General features: G+C 37.6%; 1 protein-coding gene across 5 annotated transcripts in view; it reads left to right on the top strand.

The window, feature by feature from the left end:
- LOC139954803 (diacylglycerol kinase theta-like) overlaps nucleotides 1-23,498 on the top strand; it is a 99,325-nt gene that overhangs the window by 68,022 nt on the left and 7,805 nt on the right. The window contains exons 8-26 of one of the 5 annotated variants that reach the window (XM_071954748.1): nucleotides 2,324-2,491; nucleotides 5,302-5,349; nucleotides 10,137-10,202; nucleotides 11,191-11,291; nucleotides 11,731-11,803; nucleotides 12,795-12,942; nucleotides 13,970-14,060; nucleotides 14,676-14,789; nucleotides 15,777-15,930; nucleotides 16,173-16,220; nucleotides 16,899-17,014; nucleotides 17,193-17,344; nucleotides 18,019-18,167; nucleotides 19,228-19,308; nucleotides 19,449-19,473; nucleotides 20,132-20,341; nucleotides 20,916-21,071; nucleotides 22,245-22,413; nucleotides 22,827-22,925. In XM_071954748.1, coding sequence (XP_071810849.1) covers nucleotides 2,324-2,491; nucleotides 5,302-5,349; nucleotides 10,137-10,202; nucleotides 11,191-11,291; nucleotides 11,731-11,803; nucleotides 12,795-12,942; nucleotides 13,970-14,060; nucleotides 14,676-14,789; nucleotides 15,777-15,930; nucleotides 16,173-16,220; nucleotides 16,899-17,014; nucleotides 17,193-17,344; nucleotides 18,019-18,167; nucleotides 19,228-19,308; nucleotides 19,449-19,473; nucleotides 20,132-20,341; nucleotides 20,916-21,071; nucleotides 22,245-22,413; nucleotides 22,827-22,925 — 2,168 coding nt within the window. Of the gene's footprint in view, nucleotides 1-2,323; nucleotides 2,492-5,301; nucleotides 5,350-10,136; nucleotides 10,203-11,190; nucleotides 11,292-11,730; nucleotides 11,804-12,794; nucleotides 12,943-13,969; nucleotides 14,061-14,675; nucleotides 14,790-15,776; nucleotides 15,931-16,172; nucleotides 16,221-16,898; nucleotides 17,015-17,192; nucleotides 17,345-18,018; nucleotides 18,168-19,227; nucleotides 19,334-19,448; nucleotides 19,474-20,131; nucleotides 20,342-20,915; nucleotides 21,072-22,244; nucleotides 22,414-22,826; nucleotides 22,926-23,498 lie in introns of all 5 variants that reach the window. The other 4 variants (XM_071954750.1, XM_071954749.1, XM_071954751.1 and 1 more) reach the window with 4 other exon arrangements.

Here is a 23,498-nt window from a genome sequence, read left to right as displayed (position 1 = left end):
GGAATTTGAATGTATAAAGCAGCGCACTGGAACGGAGTTTTTACTGATGCATTTAATAATCAACAACGTAATCCTTGATGTTTGTTTTTACCGCTTTATCGTTATATATAATGCATTTGTTGTTGTTGTCGTTATTTATGAAGCATTGCATGATTTTTTTGTTGTTTGTATGACCGTTTAACCCTTTGCATCGTTTAGATTTCTCACCTGTTTCTACAATATCTCTCTCTCCTGCCAAACTCTTTAATCGTCTTGTTCTAAAACTTATTTCCCGTATATTCAAACGTTTGGTCTTTTTGACTTCGGATGGTTTTGAAAATTTTGCGGTCTCTTTGCGTCTCCTTTTAAGAATACTTGTTGACTCTAGTGCTGAAAGTTCATCGTAGTCAAGCTGTCCGTCAGTCTGTTTGTGTGTCCGTAGTTGCGTCATATCTCTCAGGTCTGGAGATACGACATCGCCAGATGAGGTCCCCCGATCGTATTCTGTTATGTCTCCTGCTACGGTCCTGTAATACTCAGCCGTTTGTACTATAATCATACATGGTTAGGGCAATCGTTGGACTACTGAACGAGGCACACTGGATTTGGTTAGATAGCTAGATACCACTTGGATATCAAATCACATTTATGTCCTAGTCAGGCTAAAAAGAAATTTGGGTACAACCATCTTGGAAGTTGTCCATATTATTATACATCTGATCAAAGTTCGGAAAAAAAAAAGAAAAAAAAAAAGGAATTTTAAACTGGTCTTAAATGATCTTATTGAATGACTGATTTTTAAGGGTTTCCATTGACTTGAGATGCTTCATGTTAGACCTTTTTTCTTAGAGTAAAACACTCTCTCAAACCTTTCCATATACACCCTATCATGTTGGGCAACCAACTTGACTTTCCAAAACCTTACAAAGAAAGAAATAGTCTCGGGTTATCTGAAAGACCAACATCATTTAAAATGAGATCATCCCAGGTTCTCCTTGTGTTGTAATTTTACCTGTAGTCGGCTTTTTCCCCAAATGTGCAGTCAGTTTTACTGGTAGTTTTTGTAGTTTACCAATCCCCTTGTAAAATTTGCCCTATGAGGTAAAATGATTTTTGGGAAGTACGGAAAGCTCATCGTGTAAATATTCTCTTTCGTGTATCGTATCGAGTGTAAGCGGTTCCGTGGCCCGCATGGGCCAAGTGTTAGTTTACGTGGATTTTTTATTCACTCCCAGCGAGAGTGGGAGCTTCTCCTTTGGATAGTCACATAGTTTATAGCCCAGAGCCAATCAAGAGGTCGTCCAGAATCGTATAGAGATATCGTCATCTGTAAGATTATTAAACTGAAATAAAAATGACATTTAAAATGAAAACAAAACCAAACAGGGTTGTTCAATTAAATATTTACAAGGGCCAGCAGAAGTGGCTGGTCGGAGCAAAAACACTTTTTGGAAACTTGCAGGGTAGGTCAGTGTACCAGAGGTGCCCAGGCTTTATCAAGGGCTCTATATATGTCTTTAAAATATTATTAATCTTTCGATAAAACTGACATATCTTGCAGAAAAAGAAAAAGACGGAATTCCTGTAATAGAATAATCAGTTAAATTAATAGAATGGGTCGCTTCTCGACGAGAGGTTCAATTTCAAATTCAAATTTATTTCTCATCTGTTTGTACAAGATTAATACAAAAATAACATTACAGTAGGAAGGTTAACTTATGAAGGACACTAAAAAAACAGCAAGGCTGTTATTTCAGCTATAGTGACCAAGTTTAAGCCAAAGATTGCATATCATTTGTGCTTTCATGTGTAACACGGAGACCAACTGCCTTTAGAACTAAAATGTCAGCCAGAAATAATAATAATGATGGAGGATTCTACGGGTGGAAAAGCAGTGCTTCCTGCCACAGGAATCTCACATCTGTTTGTTTTACTTTCTTTCAAACATTCCTTTTTCTCTTGCTCCCAAACTGCTGCAAAATGCCCTCAAAAGGTTCATATTCTGCACTCATGGAAAATGGTATCAATACCAAAATAAGATTTCTTGACTTGTGTAGTTTCCATGACAACATACATCATGTGATTAAAGAAAATGAAGGATATGAATTTTTTTTCGATTTTCCTACATTCCAAGAAATTATTCCCCTCGGTAGGAAGTTTGATTTTTAAATTTTTTAAATTTCTTTATTTATTTATTTATTCATTTATTTATTTCTCGTCACAGTGTAGATTTCATTTCCGTATCTAGCCTGTTACTCTGACTCGAGTGGTCGTCGGGTTTTTTAAACCTACCGATCAAAGAATTTTTAATCTCGTTTGCGCCGATTGTTTTGAATTCCTACAGATCTGCAGGTCGGCAATGGGTTCAAACTTTGGCTGGACATACTCAGCCATCGCATGCCAAAAGACGGGAACGCCAAGTTCTATGTCCCATACGAACAAATCACCACTGAACAGTCTGGAAATAATAGGCTTCGTTCCTCATCGTTATCTGTGCATGACCGAGTTAAAAGTATTGAAATCTATATATATACATATATATATATATGCACAGCCTCTTGCTCGCAGTTGCATATTCGATACTAACGCCGAGGTTAACACGAATGCTTTGATCGTCTGTTACCGTAGCAACGAATAAACATAACAATTTTAATATAACACATTTATAATAACAATGCTGTTTATTTGGGAGGCAACCATTGACATTTGTTTTATCTTTTAAAATTTGCTTTTTCAGCCTTACTTACGCAATCTTGTATCCGAAATATTTATTTTCGTTTTTTAATGGGGAATTCCTGCTTTTAAAGGGCGTGTCAGAAGACCTGATTGATGTAAATTACTGATCAGTGTGGGTAGAAAGTCACAATTCCAAATTGGCTTGAAAAAACATAAAGGGCAATTGAAGCCACAACAAAAGCCCAACTTTTAAGCAATGCTGTGCGTGTTGCTTTTCTTTATTATTGCCCAGAGAGTAAATTAATTAGGTCTGAAAATTGAAGATATTACATACCTTTAATTTTTAATGAACCATGTTGGGCATTAGGGAGAAGTTAACGTTAGCCTTCAACTTCAATCCTCTCACTAGCAGTGTTCACTAATTTCCCAAACTCTATCATTCTGATAAAAAACTATATATTTTGAGCTTTGCAAAAGGGAACAAAATTTGCCACTTATCATTTCAAGCACCAGCAGCAGTAGTCAGAATATGGAGAGGTGTCAAAGTAGGGTCGCCAAAAAATGCAAAAGCAAGAAAGAAATTGCTGATGTTTGTGGCAAGAATAAAAAAGGGTCGGAGAAAAAAAATATATAAATTAAGATTAAATTTTCAAAATACAACATTGTTTTGCTACTAAGTACACATAATCATATAAACATAACTCAGAGGGGATTGGGCTACCTCTTTTACCCAGACTCCTCCCCGAAGCCACGACATCCACCTCTGCAAGAGGTTTACCAAGGTGATGATGGTGAAATTTGGGTTCACCGAGCAACAAAATTTGAATACCAATCAATTTGACAACTGGAAACTGCAAAACGCAATGGCAAATGACACCAATTTTTAATGGTAGTCCGAGACGATTCAATTTCTGTTTGGACAACCAAACTCAACTGCGGACTTCTAGTTGTTGTACACGTTTGATAGTGACTAAATAGTGACAGTGACTACCCGCAAATAATTAAAGTGATAAATTGCTATCACCCCCAAAGTTGGTATTCTATTCACCAAACCTACACATCTCTCCTACAGTGTACATCCTACAGTGACATACCGGTCGTTTCTAATATTTTGCTACATATCTACGGACAACCAAAATGTAAGACCTGGTTGACGGAGGGGGAAAAAAATCCTTAAAACATTGCCCTGCCAAAGTTGTATAACACTTCAGCTGTTCAATAACTTCAATAATTATCATCAACCTTTGATATAACGAACCCCCTTTTTGTTTCTTCTCATCTCTTAATTCGTTCTTTTTCCTTTCAGTACAAAAAAATGATATTAACTTTGCTTTGCCAGTAAGATCAGCCTTAATTCCTTTTACATTTGAGCTCATTTAAATCTGGTTAAAGGCTGGTTAATCCCATGGTATGGTTTTACATGATAGGTTTGCATATTCATGAACTTTTCCTATCGCATTATGCATATGCATGAACCTCCCTGTGTATTCATGCATCTGCCTGTATCTTACTTTATGGAACATCACAGACGGAAGATCATATCCTCTACATCTTGTTTTCCAACCAATAACGTCGTGCAAAGGAACATTCTCTATAAAACAAAGCGTAAAATAAATTCCTCATGTGTATCGAAGGTATGTGCATTTATGTGAGGACCGAAATATTGCATATTGTGATTGGCCCATGATATGAACTTAGAGTGTGACTGGAGGGTGGGAGAGGGTGGGAGAGGCTAGGTCGTGAGGGGTCTTGTTTTGAAATAATTTCTTTGAAATGTTAACACTTGCTTCAACAGAGCATAAAGATATGATGATATTTGACATCAACTAAAAGCATAATTATATTCGGGGTGATCAACTATGGGACATGAATATTCATTTCCGTGGTTACAATACCTAACAACGAACTTTTGAAAACAAATTGAGACCAGCAACATTTCAAAATGTGGTCTTCAACCTGTTATGGGGATAATATAGATGAAGTTGGAGCCTGCAGAAGGTTTTTTTTGTTTGTTCACTGTTTGGAACTAACAACTTTGCATGCTGATATAAGGGTGTAGTACAGATCGGCTTTCCAAAGTTGTATTCCAAGTTGTACGGAAAGTTTAACAAGCTGAACCTCTGTGTACTTAATTGCAAAGTTGGCTGTTTCTTGGCTGTTGAGGGAAAAAAGCCTGCAATTTTTGTCTTTTGTTTTTCTTTTAAATTGTTTGAATTTTGTGTTAATCAGCATGTTGCATGAGCAGCTGATATATATATTTATACATATATATGTATATATATATATATACATATATATATATATATAAATTTGTATACGCATTTTAATTACCCATTATATATAGATAATTAGATAGATATATGTGCAACCTGTACTACTGAATGGAATGTTATTCACTGTACATGAATATTGATGAGTATCAACAAAATAATGAATATGCATGAGCTTGAAATACTCCCCCCCTCCCTTTCATACTTGATTGTTTTAAACCATATTTTTACATGCAGTATATAACTTTTGCAGATTGCATTTAAACATTGATAATTTTGCATTGCCCTTTTTCTGTTTTATTTAGCTTGTTTTTTTGAAACATTTCTTGTGGTTGAATTATATTTGCTTTTCCTTGCATGTTTGTCTCAAATTTAGGTAATGACAGCAAACATAAAGAGCGTCCCTCCTCCCAAGAGAAACCAGGTAGAAACCACAGATAACATTAATTAATTCAGCCATCTCTATTTTCATACTAACGTCTCTAACCATTTTCAATCGTTACACTTCAATCGCAAGACCAGTTCATTTTATTTTTGTTGTTCTACTTCTATTCCTTGATTTACTCTCAAGATTCGTCTTTTGACTCTTGGACCCCCTTTTTCACTCGGCCCTGCTACTTCTTCACGAGGGTCCTGCCACAAACATCCAGTTTGTGACATGTTTTGTTTGTCCCTATGTTCCACGCTGAGATTCAGTTTCATAAAAAAAAATTATAAAAAAATTATAAAAAAAAAAAATCTGGAATATTAATTGTAAACTTTTTCTAAAATGCTGACTGCTTTCTCACAACAGCTTTTTCATGATAGCAAAAAACAAGCTTCTTAAATCAAAATCATATTTTTGGGTCTTTCATACACATATATTGGGTCAGCTTTTCATGACACAGGGGACATCAAAAAAGTGTCACAAAATTTGTTATGGATGACAGACAATCACTTGTGTCACTAACTTGTCATATGGATTGCGGGTAGTAAAAAACAATAGTTTTGATGAAGATTTTCTGCTAAAAGTGATGAATTATGTGGGAATTTCATTGTTATCTTTATTTTTGTGTATGGTTTCCACACTATTCTGGGTGACTTTTTTTGTGCGTATTGTAATGAAGACGGTTTTTGCATTGGTATCGTTAATGTTTCTATACTGCTATAACATTGTGCTGCACTGGTTGCCTATTTCATGTTGCATTTCACATATTGAAGAAAAAAAGGTCAAAATATTTTGCAAAAAAATCTCTGATGTGCTTGATAGGAGAGGTGGGTGTCATGGGTTTGATTAATAATTTCATTCTGCTTTTTGATTTAAACACGCACCAGTTTTGGGGAAAAATTGGCCAAAAATGTCACATTATTAAAATATGCTGATTCACTTTGGTCCTTTTCTGTTGATATTAACAGGTGGACATTAAACATCAGGGATTTACCTACCAAGTAAACTGTATGGAATTTATCAGCCTAAGTGTAATAATAAGATCTGAAAATTAAAGACAAATTTCCTACCTTAACTTTTGGCCATTTTGTCTTTAATTTATGCGTCGACCTAATCGGCAGGTACACATGCAGTTAGCTAACTTGACACTTTGCACGCCTGTGTTGCAATTCTCAAATTTAGCACCAAAAAAAAAAATTATTTATTTTTCAAATATATTATTAAAATTGTTCATATATGTGCAGGTGGATTGATGAACAACTCTTTCATCTCTATGGCAATGTGTCCAACCTTGTGACTTCTAGTCCAGTTCTTGCTGTTGTATCTATGGACCGTTTTCTACGCACACTTGCTTGATATTTTCATGCCGATACATATTAATGCACCATAGCTCTCTTATTATATTGTCCTCCACATCATATTTTTATCAGACATCAGTTGAGAGGTTCCTGCAGTTACAATCAATGATACTTTATTGCTAATCAACAAAGTCTGACTTTTTTGACCCCACCCCCCCTCCCGTCTCCTCCATACCAGACTTGTATTCTTGCCCATAAATCTTTTTTCTTTTGTCCATCATGGGCATTGGTACTCTATTCCAATTGTCAAATAGATTAATGCCTGGCTTTAGTAGGTTGTTGGTAGGAATTGAAGGGGGTGGGGATGGTGGGGGAGGTTGGAGGAGCTGGATAAAGACTTATGAATAGAGAGAAATGAAAATGTTGTTTTAAAAACAGGATAAAAGTCCTGGGGTGAGATCTTGATTTTCATAGGCAGGTGTACAGTACGTTGGATTGTCAACCGTTTCTGAAGTAGAGTTTTAAGTTATATTTCCAAAAAAGATATTATAAGACATTGATGATGGAGCGCAGATGAATAAGTCAGCTAGCTTCAACATCGCATCTCCTGTAGGACATGCTCCACAGAGCGTGGCCCCCATTAAGTTCAGGGAGATGTAACTAATTTGCTATAAGCAGAGTACCTGTCAGCATGCACCGAATCTTTTTAAGGTTATGAGGCAATAGAAAGTGAAAGCACATTAATTTTTTTATTTTTTATTTTTTTTTTTTGTTGCTTTTGGCAGTGTTGCATAAAGACAGAATGGATCTATTTGCATCCAATATTGTAGAATTGGGAGGAACCAAAAGAAAAAAAAATGGTTTTATATGGGACGTTGGCAATAATTACTAATCTCTTCCGAACGACATCGTCAATTTTATTTCTTTGCATTGGTGTATAAAAAAAAAATGACACTTCAACATAATCTTTCAAGGTCATCGACAATTGCTCACCAAAAAAAATATGCTTGAAAAAAATTATACGATGGCCACTCATGCTGAAATATCAACATTAATGTATACAGTAACATTCACCATCAAAGCTTTCTTGCCTCGCCCGTTTTATCTTGAAGATGAGAGATGACAGTGTCATACATAGTGAAGGAGGAGGGGATGGGATTGCATTAAGGGGGGGTGGTTAATGAAGCAAGGTGAATGAGTGGGACTTTTAACTCTTTCTTTTTAACCTCAGTGGTTTACGGTATATGAACCGAGGTGATCCAGGCCATATGGTAGAACCATTGTGATTGGTCAATTGGTTTGGTTTACAATTGACATCTGTCACAGATGTCACACGTGACATGAGGTTGGGAGTATTACTAACATATACATGAAGTGTTATTATTGCATGGTTCATTCCATAAATATCAAAGGGGTCCAAATCTTTTACTTCTTTGGTGTTTCTATTTTCATATGAAACCTTGAGATTGGTCAATTGCTTTGGTTTGTATAATTTAGAATTATCACAAATGTCACACGTGACATGAGGTTGGGAGTATTACTAACATATACATGAAGTGTTATTATTGCATGGTTCATTCCATAAATATCAAAGGGGTCCAAATCTTTTACTTCTTTGGTGTCTCTATTTTCATATGAAACCTTTATGATTGGTCAACTTGCTTTGGTTTGTATAATGAAGAATTATCACAAATGTCAAACGTGACAATGAGGTTTGGAGTATTACTAATACATGAAGTGCTTCTATTGCATGGGTCATTCCATAAGTACTGTATCAAAGGGGGTCCAACTTTTTTTAATTCTTGGTATCTCTATTTTCGTATGAAATTTGTGATTCGTCAATTGCTTGGTCAGTTGCTTTGGTTGATATATTTTCAAACTATCACAGATGTCACACGTGACATGAGGTGGTTGGAAATATTACTAACATTATATAATGAAGCCTCATTATTGCATGGGTCATTCCATTGATATCAAAGGGGTCCAACTCTTTTACTTCTTTAGTGTCCCTTTTTTCAAATGAAACCTCTGTCTTTAAATGACAATTTTCAGAAGAAATACAATGTACTCTGTAAATAAAGTGTTGCCTTCTGGCATGTTTAGACTTTGTAGTGAAAGCAAGTTGGACCCCAAATATATGTGATGACCCATAGTTTACCTAAATCCCACTACTGCCACCAATGTAGCTTACTAACATTCTCTATAGCATGCAACGATAGTGGTATTTACAGGAAATTAGTAAATAGAAACCATTTATAATTCATAATTTAGCAGTTATCAGATCTTGGGAAGGGTTTCTTGTCTTTGCAATGGCAAGACATTTTTACCCCACTGTTAGCATAATATAGTAAGTCGTTTAGCAGTGGTAAGCCAATTAGAGCTTTTCTTATTGACACTATATCATTAATGGCTGAGCACTACTAAACATAGCACACAATAACACCACTTTGTACAGTGGTAGTTGCACCTTTAGGAAACTGCTGTATTAAAATAACTTTTGCTTCTAATCATCATGATTTTTAATAACGACTAATTTTAATTTTTGCCTTAATTGAGATCTTCAACTTTGTTCATGTCGTATACATCGGTTATGTGTTAAGCCAGGATTTCATTTATAGCTGATCAGGGTATGGCTGATATTTAATAGCGAGGGGGGTCGGGGTATTGAAAAAAATATCGGGGGTGATAATCATGGGCACGTGGTAACCCCAATGTACCCCGATTCAAAATTGTCCACAGATGTATCATGTAGGTGCATCAAGCAAAGCTAGGTAAAACTGTGTTTTAGTGTGAGTCAAATCATATGCAAGCATTAGACTACTTGAAAAAATCAGGGTGAAACACAAAATTAACACTAAAAAAAAAAAAAATCATGAATTTTTTGATGGACCTGCTACTAGAAGAAGTTTGTCTCATTAATCATTTCATCTTTGGGCCCCAAAGCTGGCAGGTTACTAGGGGCCCTGCTGGCCGCAGAGAGCTAAGTATTATCAAAATTGGCCTGTTTTATCGTTGATACTTAGTCAGTTTTGCCTCTCTTGTATCCAATCAAAATCACAATCTGAATTGGCAAAGAATGACATGGCCCTAGTAATGCAGTTAAGCTTCCAAGGCAAATCGGTCTCTTTCTGGGCCTGTCGATAATAACATTAACTAGAGACCTTTTAAAAACTATTTTGTTTCTCTGAATTAGCAAGGATTGTGGAATTTTAAACTTATTAATAAGTAATTCAGATAAGCTTCCTAAACAAATCGGTCTCTTCCTGGGCCCATCAATAATGACCTAAACTAGAGATCTGAATTAGCTAGGATTGTGGAATTTTTAAACTTTTCCAAATTCGTCTGTAGTCGTCTCTGCCTCTTCCTTTAACCTTGTTTAATTGTGACTTCAAATCCTATGTGATGTGTGGTTTGTAATTTACGATAGTTTGAACAGAAAATATGTAAATCTAATGCCAGATAATGTGTCTTATCTCCAACCTGTAGATTTCAAGACGTTAACATCGGACAACAGCCCAGACATGAAGTGCAAAGACGACAGCTATTATGAAGGTAAGCCAATGTTTGTTTCGTTGTTTTTAATACTAAATCATCAAGATTCGCTACAACTTCCACAAAACTTACAGAATTTCTGGAAGCTGGAATCGACTTTCTTCTTCAACATTTCCACTTGAATCTAGGAACTCATTCTTCCTCTTAAACTCCTTTTCTAGAGATTGTTTAATGTTTTTTGCTTCATGTTGAACATTCGAATTTGCCATATTGACAAATTTTATGATTAAAACTGGTTTAAGCCGAATTTTCCCCCTCCCTCCCCCTCCCCCGCCCTCTCCCTTTTTATTGCTATTCCAGTTTGAACACTTTTTTACCCTTAAAATTTACGTATATTCAAGACGAAATGTCAACGAAACTTTGAAACTTTCAATCTTTGACTGCGTTTTGGTCAGACTCTCATTTAGTTCTGAGTATGAGTTACAATTTGAACATAAATTTGACAGCATCAAATTGGTTGTAAGCACTAAAAACCTTTCTGTTTTATGTCCTTGAGTAGTTCCTTGTAATGACATATTATCTCAATATCTTATATTGCGATGTAGCTTAGGCCTGTATTTACATATGAAGTGGGATGTAGTGGGGTGTAGTAACTAATTTATGGTCATAATAACAATGTTATTATCCCAATATCTAATATTGCAATGCAGATTAGGCCTGTATTTGCATATTTAATGGGGTGGGGTGGAGTGAACATTTTCACTTTATGATCATAATAACAAATTTAGTATCCCAATATCTTATATTGTGAAGTAGATTAGGCCTGCATTTACATATGAAGTAGGGTGTAGATTTCAACCAAAAGTTTTCTGAGGTTTGTTTGAACAGTATAGTCGAGTTTCTCAAGGTGTTTAATATTCGTGGTGATTTAATGGGGAAACAAATAATTTGATCTTCACGATTACAACATACTGTAAACTCACAATTATCATCATGAATGTAAAGCCTCGTTAATTAATTAATTAACAAACCCTCCTTTTGTCTGCAGATGGTCTCTCTATAAAATTGTACGACGGCCCGGCCTCGGTGGAGAAACGGCTGGACCACATCATATGGGTGCCTAAAGATGCATTTGTTAACCAGATCATGGTAAAGATGCTCTTTTCTTTCTTCAGTACCGAAAAACACTTTCCTAATTTCTTACGGCCTGTACACTTAACTTTAGACAGATGGATAGACAGTTATAATAGGTCCAACGGAACAAACGAATAGAGACGAATTATTCAAGCAGATCTGCATTTGTCAATGAAGTGAGACTTTTGTGTAAAATTTACCTACACTGGAATGTCAGTATATTATCATTTCTTTCTCTCTATGGTTAGAAATTGACAGGCAAGTACAGTTGGAACTGGTAGATGATGCCCATAACATCACTATAAAACAATATAAAGCACTGTAAAGCGCTAAAAAAAAAGCACTAAATTTGTTTGCTATGAAACAATCCTAAGCTACGCATAAAACTTTCTCTATTTAAAGTAATACTTTGTGACATTCATTTATTTTCTTCTCCTTTTCAAATTTGAAACAGGAAATAGCTATGAAGGCTTTGCATATTCTGGACAGCCCTTCCAGCTATTACCTCCAGGTCGCCAATGAGAAAGGTAAGCCACCCTCTCCCCCCTCCCCCCGCTCTCCTCCCCCACCAAATGTGCAGAGGGCTTGATCTACACAGATGTATCTACAGGGCTAGGCTAAGGGCTAGGCTAAGATACTGCAATTTGCAGGGAAATAATTTACTGTTCAAACTTTGCATATTTCAGTTGTGAAGGCTACAAACTTTTGTCCCTAATACAAAACACTATGGCTCCCTTTGTACAAAAATTGCTATGCATTCTTTGCACTTCTATATTTACCAATTTGCCGATTTTACATGTATTTTGCAATGGATTAGAAAGGTCAATTTATTCCCTGAATTTTTATGTCGAGCATCTGTAGCTAATGGGGCATCGTTTTTGGTAACATGAGGAGGGTGTGGAAAATTTCAACTTGTAATTTCTGGGGTGGTTAATAATTTTAGGGATATTTTTTCAAGGAAATTTTTCAATAATTATATTAATTGATAATTAATTTTGGATTTGTTTTGATCAAGCATGTTTAAAGAGTCTAGCTTTTACATTTTGGACATTTTCTAAATGCCCTGTTTAGCATGTTTTTGACTTAATAATGTTGGTTTCATTCCTTTGGCATTTTTGCTCTACATGTCAGTGTCAAGACAAACGTGTCTAAACAGTTTCGTGTCTCGGAATGCGTTAAAAAAAAGGTTTTGAAATCATGGGTGGAATCTTGGGGGAAATCCCATCCGTTTGTAATGTTTGTTTCTTTTATTCATGAATGTTTAATCACATCTCGGTTGTTTCTATGATGGAAGAGAAAGAGTATGCCAGGCAGGGGGTTGGTAAACCTTTGATGCGAGAGCTAAAAAGAATTCTAAGTAAGCCTAGTGCTGATTGCAGGAGTTGATATTAGCTTCCATGGGGCTCATGTTGCTTAAGACAAAGGTTGTTAAAGAGAAAAGGGACAAGATTTGTTATAAAAGACAGAAAGGATAAATTTCCTTTTTTTGGGGGTTTTTTTTTTTTGCTTCTATCTCAGACAATTCTATAATAATGAACCTTAAAGAAGACGATTGTATCGGTGCCATTCACAAGCAACTGGGGAGCAAACCTCTGGCTCTGGTGGTCCGATACCAGGACAGGGATGCCAAGAATGGAACCATCAAAGTGTATCCAGGTGGCATCAGGTTAGATCCTCTCTTTTGGCCACGTTTGTGAATGTCCGTGACGAGTTAATATTCAAATCATTTCTTAGTTATGGTGTCTTTTTTCGTATCATGCTTCAAAGCACTCGTACTGACAGTATGAGCAGGTCTTAACATTTATCTGATTCTAATGCTAATACCACTCGATACTGTCCCCTCATGTGATGCTTCGAAGCACTCGCACTGACAGTATGAGCAGTTCCTAAATCTTTATCTGATTCTAATGCTAATACCACTCCATACTGTCCCCTCATGTGATGCTTCGAAGCACTCGAACTGACAGTATGAACAGTTCCTAATCTTTGATCTGATTCTAATGCTAATATCACTCTAAACTGTCCCCTCATGTGATGCTTCGAAGCACTCGTACTGACAGTATGAGCAGTTCCTAATCTTTATCTGATTCTAATGCTAATACCACTCTATACTGACCCCTAATAATACCAATATACTGACCCCTAATACCAATATAATATAATATAATGCTAATATCCTCTTATGTCATGCCGCAATAAGCACTGGTACTGACAGTATGAGCGGTTCGAAACACTAGGAAAAGGAAATTCATCCTGCTCGTACTGTGTTCACAAATGCTTTGAAGCATGACGTACAGTATAGAAAGATATAAAAAAATTGGTCCCAACTGGGTGTCTTTCATGTAGCTGACAGGATCCTTGGTTTGTGTAATTGGGGGAGATGTGTTAGTGACATTGATGTAACCATGGTGTTTTCATCATTTGGGAAATGTTTGGCAAATAAATCTTTGACAGGGATAATTTAGTCAAACCAGACATTTTCTCCACGTTTACCTGACCACCATCGATTTATCACCTACAATTATTTTCCCCATCTGAAATATTAGGGGTGGACTCTGTCTCTCAAAACATGTCGTCACTTCGAGGGTTTAATTATTTTATGTCCGATGAATTTCGTCGTGCAATTGGTTGGCTTCTTGGTATCCCCGTTCTTGGTCAGTAGCATTCTTCTCCTCCTCGGTCACTCTCCACAGTGTTCCCTTGGAATTTGCGAAGATCTCAATCACTAATTACATATCCGTGGAAGAAATAACAGAGATGGCGCTACACAAGTTTGGATTGGATGTAAGTTTAAAAACCATCATCCTACTGTGACCAAAATTGTTGTGTTTTTTTATCTTTCTTTCTCTTTTAGTTTATTATGCTTTAGCTTTTCACAGTAATGACCAGAACATCATATATATATATAGATCAACTAACAAGATGGACCTGTCTCCTTTTGCTCCCATCCCCTTTTATCACTGACCTCACCACCCCCCTCCCCCCTCCCCCCTCACTCATCAGACCATGCGTGGCTTTCCTGTGTCTCCAAGACAGTGAATCCTCCTGTGTGTGCAGTCTTCATAATGTCTTGGAAAGCTCTGGGACCTCTCAGTTAAAGCAGAGTTCCACTTCTTGTCCTCAACTCTTTGTTGAGATATCTTTGTACTAATAGTGAAAGGATTACTGTTGCAAACCACTCCTTTAAATGCATGAGCTAAGAGTAGTTTAGTAGTAAATGGTAGTCTGTATCTGAAGATTATGGCAAAATAAAACAACCAATCTAATTTTAATTTTAATATTCATCCCTTCCTTCTCTTTCAAAACTGTCCCCATTTGCATATGAGTACCCTGTTGATTTTTTTAATTTATTTAAAAAAGAAAAGAAAATAATAATTCTCTTTGGTTTCATATTTCCAGGAAGCTGACCCACACGAGTACGACCTCATAGAGACAATACTCGAGCACGAAATTAGGGAGAGAGTCATGTCAAGGGAGGAATGCCCCTGGCCGCAACTTATAAAAGCTAGACAGGTAGTTAGTCATTGTATGTTTGTTGCCAAATATGCAGCAATTTAAACACACACAAGCCTGGGTAGTAGTTTGTCACCCTTCCTTGCAATTCATGACATTCTTGTGTGCAGCTAATTGACAGGATTATGTTGCAATTTCTCACTCATGTTACGCAATTTAAGTTGCTCTTTGTATGCAGCGTATTTACCACAGTCTAACAATTTTTCACATTTGCATATCAATTAAAGACACTTATGTAGCAATTTAAGATATGTCGTTAGGACTTGAAGAACATCTCTTTGTATGCTGCGTATTACCATAGTCTAACAATTTTTCACATTTTCATATCAATTAACTACACTTATGTAGCAATTTAAGATTTGTCGTTAGGACTCAAATAACATCTCTTTGTATGCAGCTAATTACCACAGTGTAACAATTTTTCACATTTGCATATCAATTAAAGACACTTATGTAGCAATTTAAGATATGTCGTTAGGACTTCAAGAACATCTCTTTGTATGCAGCATATTTACCACAGTCTTACAATTTTTTCACATTTGCATATCAATTAAAGACACTTCTGTAGCAATTTAAGATTTGTCGTTAGGACTTAAAGAACATCTCTTTGTATACAGCGTATTTACGACAGTCTAACAATCATTTTTCATTTGCAAATCAATTAAAGACACTTACGTAGCAATTTAAGATTTGTCGAAAGGACTTGAAGAACATCTCTTTGTATGCAGCGTATTACCACAGTGTAACAATTTTTCACATTTGCATATCAATTAAAGACACTTATGTAGCATTTTAAGATATGTCGTTAGGACTTAAAGAACATCTCTTTGTATGCAGCGTATCTACATAATAAAATTGTTCACATTTGCATATCAATTAAAGGCACTCATGTGTGTAGAAATTTAACTCACTCTTTAGTGTGTCAGTTCACATTTTATCACACAAAGGATTAATCGTGACAATGGTCCATCTTCCTCATTTCCGTAGAATTCATGTCGAGAGATGAAGAGAATTCGATACTCTCTGAGGCTGAAAGGTCAGGAGGAGAAGAAATGTCGTACTCAGATCTTCGTCAGTAGTTTACCCATCAACTTATCAGAGCACAGATATGAGCATATAGTCAGGCATCTCCTTAAGGAAGGTGAGAATGGAAACTGATTAGAAAAAACTGTTAAAAAAAACATTTTGTTAATACATTTAAGCTGTTATTTGTAGTAAGAAGATAGTTTGTATGGCAATGTGTAGTAGAGGGCAATGTGTTGCAGTATGAAGTTTAAAATGGCACAGAAGTTTGGATCTTTTTTAGGGAATTTTTCCAAGTTTTACTATGTTTATGTGATTTTGTGAATTATCTCTCAACCATTTCTTTGCTAATGTTTTCAGCAACCTGCAAAATGTTCTCAAGTGTGGGACCAATCTATGCACAGTATGGTAAGTTGCTTTATACTAGTTTCACGTCACACCGGTCTTAGGGGAAGGAAGAAGGAGGGGAATGGGAGGGTGGGGGGGGAGATAATGTAGGAGATAAGGTGGACAGGGATATTTATGTTATTGTCAAGGAATTGCTTTGCTAAAATTGTTGAAAAATTTCCCAACAAACAAAAATGTCTGTATAATGTAGGTCTCGAGTATTGGGTTAACAATTTGTATACATTTGCTTTGTCTGTGCTGAAATTGCCCAGTCGGTGAATCCACCCCCCACCCCCACCCCTGTCCCTCGTAGACATCTCATTTATTCGAACCATCAGATCAGAGGTGCATCGTCACCACATTCCTTCAGTTAACCACAAACCTTGTATACTATGTATGTATGTATTGTATGTATTTTAAATCCTCCTGCAAGCAGGAACTCGCGAAGAAGCCATCATTGGCTTATCAAAGCCGTAAGCTGACCGAAGTGAGTCTCTTAGATTCATATTTAACGTCCATGATTATGAATTGTCAATTGTCAACAACTCTGTAACTGGACGACATACATTAATCTGGGAGTCACTCGAACTTGGGACCTTATGATTGCTTTAACCACTGAGCTAACACTCTTACTAGAAACGCCAATGCATATGTCGTAATGCCAATGCTCGTTTCATGATCCTTTGTTTTCCCTCTCAGGGTCTACCGTGATTACGTTTCAGAACAAAGATGACGCACTGGAGGCTTACAATGTTCTTAAAGACGCAGTCTACGACGAGCGGCCAGTAACAGCGGTCTTTATTCCTGAAATACATGTAAGCGATTTATTTCTGAAATGAAAAGTTTTCTTTCGTCAAACACAATTGTTGGCCCATAAAGAGGTCGCACCTTTTTTTGTATTTTTAATTTTGATTTTTTTTTGTATTTGTATTTTTAATTTTGTTTTCGTATTTTTAATTTTAATTTTGTAATTTTTGATTAATATTTCTGAAGGTTGATGCTCTGCCTGAAGATGCCCTTCCACTCCTGGCATTCGTCAACGTAAAGAGCGGGGGGCATCAAGGGGCAGACATAATCGACGCGTTAAGGAAGATGTTGAATCCCTGCCAGGTCTTTGATTTGATGCAAGATGGTCCCATACCAGGGTGAGTTATAAAACTAAAAAAAAAAAATTAATAAACTACAACGAAACTTAGAGAGATATTTCTAGAACCATTTCCTAAGTAAAGAAATATAGATATAGAATTATAACATGTACTAAAACCTTCCAAAACCAGAGAAATATCGTAAAGTAAAGTATCGTAAAGTTGTATTGAGCAACCACTGGAGTCTGGTGTACTGTGTCCTCTGATCGTCCCTTCCACCAATGTTTCAGTCTCATCGAATCATGTTCAAATGATGCAGCTCGAGAGGGATTCTATTCTCAGAGGAGAGGGAGGAGAGGAAAACTGCATCACAGTATTCAGTAGCTATTTATCTTGCCGGACAATTTGTGTTGTAAAATATTGGGGGTGTATTGTCGCCAAAAACCTGCTCTATTTGTTTGTTGCATGATCAGTTTTCTCCCAATTTATCCTGTACTCTCGTTGCACTATTTTGCAAACCCAATCGCCTGTTCTTACAATGTACAATTACCTTATTGCTGATAATTTCCAACGATATATGATAAAGCATCTCTGACAAATTGCAATGTTTTTCTTTCCCTCTCCTATTCCCCTTACTCCCTGTTATGTCCTCCTTCTACCCTGCCTCTTATACCCTGTCTGCACCTACATCCCCCCTCCTCCCCTTCCCATTACCTACTCCTACTGGACTACAGGTTACATGTCTTCAGTAAAGTAAAGGAGTACAGAATCCTGATTTGTGGTGGTGATGGAACCGTCGGCTGGGTCCTACAATGCCTGGACGACATCGGTCAACTCTCTGTATGCAGCTCACCGGCTATCGCCATTCTGCCCCTCGGAACAGGTAAGCATTAAATGTTACATATAACAGATAATAATAATTGTGGTGGACGTTACTTATCATTTGTGATGGTCAGTGATGATGGTCAGTGATGATGGTAGGAAAGGCAGCAGAAGGGGACAACCTTAGACACGTAATTTCATGGAAAGTGACAGAATACTACAACGACTCCAGAAAATATCATCCCTTACAGTAATGTTGTCTATAATACATTACTCTAGAAACCTAGAGCTCCCACTACTTGACACTAGAATATTGCAGTTGCTAATGTATGACACTAGAATTCTACAGTTGCAATTGTATCACACTAGAATACTTCAGTTGCGAGTGCATGACGCTAGAATACTACAGTTGCGAGTGTATGACGCTAGAATACTACAGTTGCGAGTGTTTGATGCTAGAATTCTACAGTTGCGAGTGTATGACGCTAGGATACTGCAGTTGCGAGTGTATGACGCTAGGATACTGCAGTTGCGAGTGTATGACGCTAGAATACTGCAGTTGCGAGTGTATGAGGCTAGAATACTACAGTTGCGAGTGTATGACGCTAGAATACTACAGTTGCGAGTGTTTGATGCTAGAATTCTACAGTTGCGAGTGTATGACGCTAGAATACTACAGTTGCGAGTGTATGACGCTAGAATACTACAGTTGCGAGTGTATCACACCAGAATAGTACAGTTATGTACTACAGAAGAGTAGAAACCCTATTAAACTTGACAGTTGCCACCACAGGAGACTAGATTACCACACTAATATGCTAATGTTTTAGAATTTTGATTATAGCCTTAAAGTTTATGCCGGCTTCCTTGTTTTTGATGCAATTTTGTAGGGGGTCAAATTATAGTTTGTTTCCTTAAAGTGGTTTGCCATAAACAGATCTTCCTGTAAAGTCTGCTGGGTGGAAATCTTTCCCTGGGAAATGAAGTTTTCCGTTGGTGAAGGACTTTTCCAAGTAAATGGCTTATAACTCTTTAAAAGCCTCTTCATCGAATGTTAATAGATTGTTTTTCAAGTTTGGTTTTGCTTAACAATGATTTTGACAAATTTTTTCTTCATCTAGGGAATGACCTTGCAAGAGTGTTGAAATGGGGAGGGGGATACCAACAAGAGGAGTTGTATCCAATCCTGCAGGCAGCCCTAGGTGCAGAGGAGGTTAAGCTGGACAGGTGAGTGAATAAAAGAGACAGATGAGGTGATGGATTCCAAGGGAGGGGGAGGGGAGGGGGTGGGGGTGGGGGTGTGTGGAAGAGGAGTTGTATCCAATCTTACAGGCAGCCCTAGGTGCAGAGGAAGTTAAGCTGGATAGGTGAGTAAAGAAAAGAGACAGATGAGGAGATAGATGCCAAGGGAGGGGGGGGGGGGTGTGGGGGAATTTTGAGATATTGTGTCCTTTCAGGGGAATTGTTTTGCAAAAATGCTGAACTTGGGAGGTATTCTAGCAAGATAAGCTTTTCATCCCATCCTATAGGCAACTCTTTGTGCAAAAAGAGAAGCTCAAAAAAGAGGGAGGGGGGAGACAGGTGTTAGTGATGGGGGGTGACAGGGCTGGTTTGGTGTTTATTGTGACATTCAATGAACGATATGTTGAGTTTCAAGGATAAGATTGTGAGCTTTAGTTTTCAATAATGACCGGAAATATTTTTCTCTTCAGTATAATTTTACATCGTCTCTTATGGGAATATTCCTTTAAGGATAAGGGGGACACACATTATCAATATGATTGATATCCCTTTAATGATAAGGGGGATACACACCATCCATATCCCTTAAAGGATTCGGGGGACACACGATTGATGTCCCTTTCAGGGTTAGGGTGATACACACGATCGATATCCCTTCATTGAAGAATAAAGAATATGTAGAGTGAATTATGTGATAACAGACCGTGACGTACTCAATAGGGGTCAACCGCAGATAGCAACGACCAATGATTTAAAACTGGTTTTTGATTGGTTCAAATCCAGATGGACGGTGATCTTTGAACCAGCCGAGCAGCAGTGTAACCGATTCGTGGAGAGCGACAACCATTCCAACTCATCCAACAGCAGTACGAGTAACGAGGAGATGCCAAACATGTTCGTCATGAACAACTACTTCAGCATCGGAATCGACGCAGAGCTATGCCTGGGCTTTCATTTAGCCAGAGAAGAAAAACCCGAAAAATTCAATAGTAGGTAAGTCGCCGAGGGCAACAGAAATTGAGATGGTCAGGGTGGGGGGGGAATTGAGTTGTCATAGAGGGTCGTGGTACCAAGAAGAAGGCTGAATCATTGGACCGAATAGCGGGTAAGTTGTATCACAGATCTTGATGGCACTTCTAAGCAATGGACTTGATTTGTTTCTCCCTTTAATTTTGAAAAAGTTTGTTTCTTTTTCACCGAGTTTGGGAAAACATGGCAGCACGATCAGAAACAGTAAGAAACAAAGCTGGATTCTACACTTAAAAGAGATCGGAAGCTTTTTTGTGACAGGTGTCTTTAATCTGTCACACCCAATCTGTGACAGTTGGTGCAACTGTCATCAATTCACATACTAAGGTCCTTTACCCTCCGACTTAATTGATTCAAAAATATTTTGAATTATACATTTTCACATATTAACTAATTAACTTTATATTAACTAAGTTATTCCAGCTGATGACTCTGGTACTGATTAAAATGGCAATGAGGCACATTATTCCTTCTGCAATGATTCTGTATAAATTGAGTTATTCATCGTTGATGCAATCTCCTGTTTCTCTCTTCGAAGAATACACAATAAAGGCGTCTACGTTAGGCTAGGCATGTCAAGGATAGGTCGTAGAACATCTTGTAAGGAGCTGAACAAAGAACTGAAGATAGAGGTCGATGGCAACATTTTGACACTTCCAACCTTAGAGGGCATCCTGATCTTAAATATATCCAGGTGAGCCGGACCACCGTAAACATCTACAGTTTGCATGGGCCAAACATATTCCATATTTTGTTTCTAGTTTTTAACTTGTTTCAAGTTTTTAACTTGTCATGTGACCCATCTGTGACCTAAGCTTGTCCCTGTGATGTGAAAAATGTGCTATTAATCAGGCATGAGCTTTTTCTGCGAATTCGCGGAATATCCGTGATTGCTTTTCTACCTCAGGGACAAAAACTATTATCCTAACACACTGTAGCATACGCAAACTGGAGCCTATACCGCAACTTTTGCAAAGTTCCGTGATTTATTTTTTTACCCCAGGCTCATCCCTGTATTAATGTAAATAAGATGCAAGAACGTATTTGTTGCAGTCGCTTGGAAGGTGACACTGTCCAGTACTGCATACTTCTGACTGGCTATAAATTCTAATAATATGCCAGTAGTGGCTGGAAAGCTGACACTGTCCAAATTTATATATTATCAATTTGCTATCAAATACTGCAAATAATATGCCAGGCTGTCATTTGTCGCCTTTGCTCGGTAGATGATGCTGACCAAATATGGAATGCTACTAATTTGCTATTTAAATGCTGGGATAAAATATTCCAGGAGTCATTGCTGCAGTGGATTAGAAGATGATGCTGGCCAGTACTGTATACTATGGATTTGCTATAACATGCTGTTAGTTACTTGCTACATGTGCTTTGAAGATGACACTGTCCAGTATAATATACTACCAACTTGCTATTAAATGCTGTGAATGACATGCCAGTAGTTATTTGTCATAGTAGCTTGAACAAAATGTAACAACAATTTTGTAATCCACTGGCTAGCTATAATTAAATGCTATTAAATGCTTTGCCATCTGTTGTTTTCTGTAGTGGTCTAAAGATTTGTGGCTGAGGGGTGTGCTTAATTGCCGTCAACGATGATATTGTTTAACATTCAAAATGCAGTTAAAAAACCCCCGCAAAGGTTGCATCACAAACTAGTATAAATATAATATTGACTATCCCTTGTCATGGTGAATCTGCTGAAGTTGCAACAACTTAAACAAGTTATAACAAGTTGAAATATCTGTTACAATTCTGTGAAAGGGAAACAGGTACAATTTGCTTACCAGAAAATGTGCTTCTGGAGTCGGTTGACTGCACAATATCTAAAATGTGCTGTTTCCTTCCACAGCTGGGGTTCAGGAGCCGATCCGTGGGGCGTCGACAATCAAGATGCCAACTTTGCCAAGTGCCGCCATGACGACGGTATGCTGGAGGTCGTAGGTCTGACAGGTGTGGTTCACCTCGGCCAAATACAGAGTGGGCTTCGATGCGGAACTCGTCTGGCGCAAGGTGCCCAGGTTGGTGGTCGACGTTACGATTTAACATTACGAAAGGGATATTCCTGTGAAAGATGTTAGATTTTAATGCAAGGAAGAGAAAAATGATGTCACTTTGGATTTATTTTTAAAAATCTGATCTCAATATCTTTTGATATTTGTCCTCGAATTAGAAAGATAAAGTTTGACTCCATTTCTCCTACTCATCTTTGACGGTTGCTTTCTGATGTCTTCTCCAATTTCTGCATGTAATTTAGATTTACAGAAAACAAAAAGAGAGGATTCATTTTGATGGTTTCAGGATTTTGTCATTATATTTGGGTTATTATCCTTAGGCATGAACCTCCCCCCCCCCCTCCCCTCCTTCCTCTTAGTACATGGGTGCAATTATCTTTAAAATAAAATAACGTTTCTTACATTTCTTCGACCCCCAGATTCGAGTCACAATGAAGACGGACATTCCTGTGCAAGTTGATGGTGAGCCGTGGATGCAGCCTGCGGGTCAGGTGGTGGTATGCCGGTCAGCCTTACAGGTAAGGACAGCAGAAAGAGAAAAGGTTGGTGGGAGGGGGAGGGGGGCATCTTAGGGGGGGGTGTGTAAGAGGGGTTGGCTGCTTATGGACTTAAAGCAGAAAGAATGTTCAGTTACATTATGAAGCCTACAGCCTGATAGCAGGTACAGGATTAACTTTGATTTCTTGTTGTCCATCTGGGACCATCAGCTGTGCAAAAGGTGTGGAGGTATGGAAGGGACAGAGTGGATGGGGGGAGGGGGGAAGGGGGGGAGAGGAGCATCTCCTGCATTGTTTTGTTCTGTAGGATGGATGAACAGTTCTTTATAGATATAGATCCTACGGGTATCAATGCATGCAAGGGTTAATTTATGATCATGGCCAGAAAGAAAATTGTGTAAATTTTGGGTGGGGAGATGGTTGGGATGTTGGCCATTAGGGAAGGGAGAGGAGGGGGGGAGGAGGGGTTGGCTGTTATCTTTTGCTCTGTAAGAGAGTTTTAATAACATTGGTGTTAATAGGTATTGCAGGTACAAGTCATGAAATGTCTTTTTAATGTCCAGGGCGTTGGAGAGCATATGATCCTATATTGAA

The sequence above is a fragment of the Apostichopus japonicus genome, chromosome 17 (genome assembly GCF_037975245.1).
Source record: "Apostichopus japonicus isolate 1M-3 chromosome 17, ASM3797524v1, whole genome shotgun sequence".
NCBI lineage: Eukaryota > Metazoa > Echinodermata > Holothuroidea > Aspidochirotida > Stichopodidae > Apostichopus > Apostichopus japonicus.
Note: the sequence above shows the minus strand (reverse complement) of the source record. Positions and strands in the feature narration are given on the sequence as shown.